This window comes from Pyxicephalus adspersus, chromosome 5 (genome assembly GCF_032062135.1).
Source record: "Pyxicephalus adspersus chromosome 5, UCB_Pads_2.0, whole genome shotgun sequence".
NCBI classification, from domain to species: Eukaryota; Metazoa; Chordata; class Amphibia; order Anura; family Pyxicephalidae; genus Pyxicephalus; species Pyxicephalus adspersus.
The window spans coordinates 65,499,735-65,507,177 of NC_092862.1; the positions used below are offsets into that span (position 1 = coordinate 65,499,735).

At 41.7% G+C, this 7,443-nt stretch overlaps 1 protein-coding gene across 1 annotated transcript in view; it reads right to left on the bottom strand.

Moving 5' to 3' along the window:
• Positions 1-3,345, bottom strand: part of EXOC2 (exocyst complex component 2) — an 84,778-nt gene extending 81,433 nt beyond the window's left edge. Inside the window, exon 1 of the mRNA XM_072411789.1 lies at positions 3,079-3,345. Within this exon, the coding sequence (XP_072267890.1) occupies positions 3,079-3,196 (118 nt within the window). The 5' untranslated portion in view covers positions 3,197-3,345. The remainder of the gene's footprint in view (positions 1-3,078) is intronic.
• Between the last annotated feature and the right edge of the window lie 4,098 nt (positions 3,346-7,443).

Consider the following 7,443-nt stretch of genomic DNA (forward strand, 5'->3'; position numbering starts at 1 on the left):
GCTGCATTGGGTTACCATTTACAAGATTGACACCCTTTACCTGCGCTCTGCAGTGAAGTGTGTGGCAATACACAGCAAAGCACTGCAAGGTGTTGGTGTGCATTTTGCTTTTAAAGCTCGGCTTGTACGCCATAGTAGGAGCTGGTCCGTACAGACAGCTAAAAAGACCGAAGTCATTGGTGTAATCAATTACTCCGAATGACAACAGAAGAGCGTGGTTCCTTGCAGTACAAAGCTAACGCACAGGCACCTTAAGGTATATGTTCTTTGCTGTAAGTGCCAGAACAGATTACTGCTCACCACTATCACCACATTTCTTACTCCATATAGAAGGTTAGACAACCCTTCTATAAAAAGTAAAAATGTTTTGTTTTTTTCTTTTCATTAAAAGCCTTTAAAAAAAATGCGGTGGTAAAAACTGAATGGGAGCGCAGAGCCTCTTGAGATACGTACGTCACGCAGATATACGTACAGTGTTCTCCCCAGGCCCTTTTAGCTGGGCCCAGCACCCGGCACTTTTCAGCAACCACCCGGCTGTTTTTGGGTGGTTACTGAATAGTTGAGTCACAATACAGGGGCCACCACCCGCCTTCAGCTTCTTTCTGGGGAGTATACTGAGGTACATACGTAAATGGACAACTTTTTATAACTACAGCAGGTTATGTCACCTGACCTCATGCCTGCACAGTGCAAGGTCAGGTGACGTAGCCAAAGAACAGAAGAAGGAAAGAGATGGTGGCGCCAGGACAATGCAAGAAATCAGGACAACGCTGGACCGTATGGAAGACAGCTTCAGAGGGATCGAGGGATCTGTGGAGAATAAAGGTAAGTCACTTTTTTTTTTTTTTTTTTTTTACTGTATTTCCACTTTAGGCACCTAGCAGAGTAATTTCACTAATCCAGCAAGAGCTCCATCTAGTGGCTGTTCTTCAAATTCCAAAAAAGAAGGCTCAGATTGGCCATGAGGCTGCAGTGCAACTATTTCTTCCTTATGCCAGTAAAGGGCTACATTGGGGGAGAGAAGAGGCAGCCCCATAAAAACAAAATAGAAGTGTCAGTGAGTGGTACAGTAAGTACCTCTCACTGTCACCAGCTGTCACATGTGCAGATGCTGCTTCTTTTTAGAACCAGCACTGCAGTGTGAGAGGCCAAATATGGAGGAGCAGAGCATGATTACTCAATCCAGAAGCAGCTCTACTGTCCTACATATATACTGCAAAATAATAGTAATAAACATGTAAAATATACATCAAACTCCCTTTAAGGTGAACACTAAAATTCCAAAGGTAAACGCAGTATCCACGCTCACTTGTGACTTTCTCCATCTTAAAGGAAAACTCCTCCAAGTTTCAGAGCCATCTTAATATGCCAGATGTAGCCCATGAAGAGCCCCTATCCCAGTCTTCCCCAGAACCCCTGTGCCCAGCCCTTCCCTGTAATGTTTCCTGCTGCCTGTTGGTGGGTTGGTGTACAATTACCACCAAGGCAGAGAAGTGCGTTCACCAATCAGATCCCTGAGCAGCTGTGAGTACAAGAACACAAACCACATGACTACCTGCCGCAGCCATGTAATCCACATTTACTGCAGTCGGTGTCCCCCTGCATATTCCTCTAATGGGGACAAAGAGCAACAAAACACATTTATCAAGTAGAGTGGGAAAAGTTTTTATTATTCTATGGAGTGTAATGATAAATCAGTGAATCTGACATTTACCAAGCATTCCCTGGTGGAGAATCTTCCAGGTCTATGTGTTTTTAAATGGCAGTGATTGATTCCCCCCAAAATGTTTGGTGAATGTCAGATTCACTGCTTTATAGATAGACCCCCTATGGGTCTTTCTGTCCCCGTGACCACCTTGCTCTGGTGTCACAATAAAAATAATGAAAGTTCTGACTCACCCACTGAACTAAATTCAGTAAAATGGTGGTGTGTACTGATAATGTAGATGTAATGATGCTGAAGCACTGTGTGTCACAAATAATGTTATTATATCACATACTTGTTTTAACCTTTTTTATTCTTTGTAGCAAATCATTTCTGCAGCCTTTCCAGCCACTTCCGGTCTACATGAACTCCACTGACTGCTGTGCGTCATTTCCCAACACAGATTTCCTGTTAGTGACAACACTGGGCAATGGGCAGCTTGTAGTCTCCACTGGGAGCCCATGTGACAGGAAGTTCCTCTGGTGGGGTCACCAGATAATATTTTAGGTGCAGAGTAACAAGTTAAGTTCAGGGGTTGTGTTTCTAAAGATTTTATTATCTAAGGTAAGAAGAGAAGAACCTGTGAGCTGCGTCACCATCAGAAATTGTTTTAAGCTGGGTGGGAAAGAATTGTAGGCAGTTGGCAGCCCCGGTATTGTGACCCAAATCTTCATTTACCTCCCTTAACACAGCCGGTGGTTACTGAAAAGTGGTGAAAATAAACCATTTTACAATAATATGCCTCCACTTGCAAATAAGATGAAAGCATGAAAAAATCAGCCGCTCCCCGGAGTCATGGTGAAGTATTCTGGGGAATTCCTCTGACAGAACCGTGTGAGGGCTAATCAGGGGGGACACTCTGTGGTAAATACATAAACCCAATCACTAAATTCCTATATGATCTATAGAATGTAACGTTAGATCATTTTCAAAACTGCAGCTTTTATTAAACCAATACCTGGTGATTCTGCCTGTGCCCAGATTGCTCCTAATACTGGGTGGCAACCCTCTATTCCTGTCTTCCTATTGCTATTATGTGTTGTCACCCTGTCACACATTCTGTGGCCCTGAAAATGCCATGGCTGGGCTGAGTTCACTCATACATGGAGGCTGTGAACTCATACATGGAGGGGCTGTGAACATATACACTTGTTATATAATACATACTTGGCATTTGTTTCTGACACAGGTTACTAAGTTATATTTGTATTACACATTATCCTATGGTGTTGTCAGGTAATGACTCCTGAGGACAGAGATGACAGCAGGATAGGAAGCTGCACCCTCCCCCTATACAGAGCTGAATGACTGCACAGAACCAATAAACCGTACCAATATGATAGGGGGGGGATGATGATTTGGTGTGCCATTACCTATGAGGTCGGAGGGGCCGGTGCCCAGGTTCTCCCCTCTGATGGTTACTTTGGTCCATGATGTCCCCTCTTTGGGTGAGATTCCTGTCACCAGTGGAGGCTGCCGCACCCGGGACATGGCTTCTACCGCACGTTACGGTTCGGGTTGTTCACGAACACAATCCCACCAGCCGACTATCAATAAATAAAGAAGTATTCATATAGCAATATACAACCAAAACATTGGGGCAGGGTCTAGTTCCCAGCCAGAAGGACCTGGAAGTGACGGTGACATACAACCGGAAGTGGGCGGGGCTTCACGGATCAAACTTCAAGTCCGGGAAACTGCAAAGAGAGGCAGAGAAAATAGTATAATATTAATCTGTCAGGGGTGTCATACCCTTATTATAGGGCACACTGGTAGTTCTGTAGGGGGATATGGGGGAGACTGGGGATGTGAGGTGATTGGAATGGATTGGTGTTATTGCAGGATGAAATGGGGGGGGGGGGGGAAGTGTCAGACAGGTTTGGGGAACTGGTGTTATTGCAGGGGATATGGAAGGATGGGGGAAAGTGGGGACAGGTGTTTGTATACTGTGTTATTACACGGTAATATGGGGAGACAGGTGATGGGGTGCACTCCTATTGTTGTGAGGTGATATGGGGGTACAGGAGGGGAGAGACAGGTGATGGGGTGCACTCCTATTGTTGTGAGGTGATATGGGGGTACAGGAGGGGTGAGATGGGTGATGGGGTGCACTGGTAATATTGCAGGGTGGTATGGGGCTTTAGGAAGGGTGAGACGGGTAGTGGGTTGCACTGGCATTATTGTAGGGTGTACTGGGGGGTTCAGGAACAGATAGATAATGGGGTACACAAAAATAATTTCAGTGTACCCCAGAATGTGGTGGGGTTGGGACAACGCACCCCACAGAATTTGGTGGGGGGGGCAACGCGCCTCACTGAATGTAGTGGTGGTAGGGAAAAACACGCTCTACCGAAGGGGATGACAATGCGAATCGGGGGACAATGCACTCCACAGATGGGATGACTATGATGACATAACAGATTAGAGTGACGAGGGGCTCTACAGATGAGGATGATGATACGGTGCAGGGGTCTGATTGGCAGGTAAATGGGGTCCTTAATTTGTGTTTTGTGGTGGTAGACCTGATCTTTATCTATGACATCAACCAATCACAGAAGTCCACACACTGAATAACTGGTTTGAGAGCCTGGGTGGGGGATGAGCAGTGAGAGAGAGATGTGGGTGAGAAGGTCAGGAGTGGATGGCATGGTAATTTTCCATTCACAAGATGGCCGCTTCCATACATTTAAATATCGTTTAATTTTTCAGTGATGCAAACTGACATAGCCCGCACCACTGTGGGGTTTGCTTTAAGTGGATTCAAGACATGGTACTTAAACTTTGTAAGTAAGTAAGACCCGCATAACCCCACACAAACACCAGGCTTGTGGAACAAGTGTGAAATCAGGCATGTGGAAAACAGGCTTAGGTGAAGGTCTGGTTTTTGCCAGAAACCAAAAGTGATCAGACGGTTAAGATGCATATTGCAGAAAGATTCCTTTCTGCTAAAGTGACCTGTCTGATTATACAAACTTGAAAGCCTAGTTCAGAGGAGGGGTACTCGGGATTACCGCTAGGGGGGTTAAATATTGGTGTGTACAAGTAGATTTGTAGGCACCGATATACATGTTACAGTCAATCTGCACAATCTCCTTTAGATTCAAAAACACATATGTAATACAAAGGCCAGCCACACTGAATAAAGATTGATTAGGTTTTTTGGAAAGTCCTCCTATGTAGTTAAATTTAAAGCTGATTGTACATTGTATAATTTACATTTGTATGGTGAGCTTTAGTCATTACTTGAATATATTGGATGAGTTCACAAAGGTATTCAGCTTTTTATGTAGCTAAGATAATATGCAAGGAGAGTAAGCAGGAGCTAACCAATGTCATAAAGGTTATTTAATGTAGATTTGGGGGTTTTGTTTGCCTGTCTGCTGTCCGGGAACTCAGTGTCACTTTCTATGGCACTGTGATGGGATCCAGGGCTTGTCATTTCAGAGTAATATATACCCAGATTCTATGAGCAAGTACTGTATGTTCTATGGTTATCTTGAATTATAGGTTCATATGTTCTGCTTTAATTAACTTGTTCTCTTCATTTTACAGCTATTATTGGACAGCATTGGGATTTTGAATTTGTTTTCTCCACGTATCACCAAGAATGTTTAGCATTGAAACCTATGGTTCTACAGAGCAGATCAGTATTTTTTGTATTTTATTCTCTTTTATTAACCCCCTCAGCGGAAAGCCCTATTGTGACTTGGGGTAAAAGAAACCTGCTGAAAGAGGTAACCCCGAGTCACACTCGGGGTAGTTAATAAAGTAAAAAGCAAGCACCTACCTGGTCCCATCATGGTCCTCCCATCCTCTGGCCTCTTCCTCGATCTGTCTGCCAGCGAATGTTTTGACGTTCCCGGTGACGGCGGAAAATTCAAATTATTTTGTATTGCATTCAATACAAAATAACTGTATTGAATGCAATAAACTGGATTTTAATGTCTAAAAGCAGTACATTGTCTTTCATGAAAATTTATTTTACAGTATATTAGTATGAGTATGACAAAGTTTATTATTACATTTATTTTTTTTTTAATTTATATAGTTTATTATTTTGACATGATTCTGTGTTACAAACTTTATTAATCTCATACTAGTATACTATACTGTAAAAGAAATTTTCATAGCAATGTACTGCTTTTAGACATATAAATCCAGACAAAAATGAACCGCCCTGGAGGTTAAATATATTTAATAAAGCAGATCTACATACATATATTTAAAATTATGTGCTTTTTTACACATAATAAAGTATTATTTTAGATAAACAGCATTGCGTAGTCCATTACTTATTTACTTCATGCTTAGTTCATTACTAAGCAATTTCCTATTGGATAACAGCTCTGGAGATTAGGTACATAGAGTCCCTGGCTCCATGACAGTCGTCCGCTATGCCCAGTGATGTGATCTGTAGAGTTCACTTTTTTGCTGTAACAATTATGTAAAAAGCATGTCTTAAAGGCCCATTTGATTTTGATGGTGTTCAATGCCACCTACTGCTACATATGTCCAGGCACACTAAAGATGCACCTGCTACTTGAATGAATTAGGTATTAAATACTGTCATGTTACATACAAATGTGGTCATCCTCATCACTCCGTGGAAACCCAAGAACAGTCCTCACACGTTCCCTACTTAGTGCCACAATTGATGCTCCACTTCTTGGATAATGACTAAACCTTTTATCCATCTGGATACTACTGAATGCCATACAGTTTGCTACTGCTTGCTTACTCATGTACTAATGATAATTACTGTCATCCGATATGATATGGGTATTGGTATGGCAGGGAGATCCTTAAGACCTGCCCTGTCCGGGACTGAACAGTTGCACTAGTTCTAGTACTTATATTGTTTTTGCTGTTTATAGTTGCTGAATATATATTTTTGCTGTGGTTCTCTGATGTTCCCCAACCCTACTACTAGATCAGGCTTGAACTTTGAGGTGTGGGGGGGGATTTTTGATTGTCTACAGGCTGGGCAAGCCTCCTCACCCTAACCATTGCTACTTAACTACCTCAAGTAGGTAGGTTCCATTGTTTGTTGGAAATTCCCTACATTTAGATAATTACTATTGCAAGTTTTGTATTCTTCCTTCTGATTCTTTTCTCTTTGCTTAGTCCTTCCTCTCCCATTTTTAAGCAATTCTGTTTTTGCTTCTGCACCACCTCCCCTCATTAATTTATCCCTACCCTTATTTATTGATATATTAATTTATTCTACCCTCATGGCCCATTTAAATATACTCTCTCTTAATACCAAGGAGTTAAATATTCCTGAAAAGCAGACTTATGTTCTGTGGGAATTATGCTAACCAAAGGTACATATTGCCTTTCTACAAGAAACAGACTTTTTGAGAAGTAAGTTATCCAAACTCACGGACCGATACTATACCTGGGCATATCATGGGTCCATATCTGACGCTAGACCCAGGGGAGTGAATTTTGTACTCTCTAAACACAGCTGGCAATTTACCCCCTAGCGTTCTAATTCTGTCTGTATTTCTATGCAAAAAGCGTTACATTTTTGTGCATACAAAATTTATTTTACATTGTAGGCTATAATTCTTAGCCATGACTCACCGAAATATGTCCAATATTTATTAAATGTAATAATAAACTTTAATAAAAAAAAAAAAATCTGTTGTTAAACACAAAAATCATTGTTAAACATGTAATATAACTGTACAGTAGCATGTATAATATATATATAATATAATTATATATATATTATG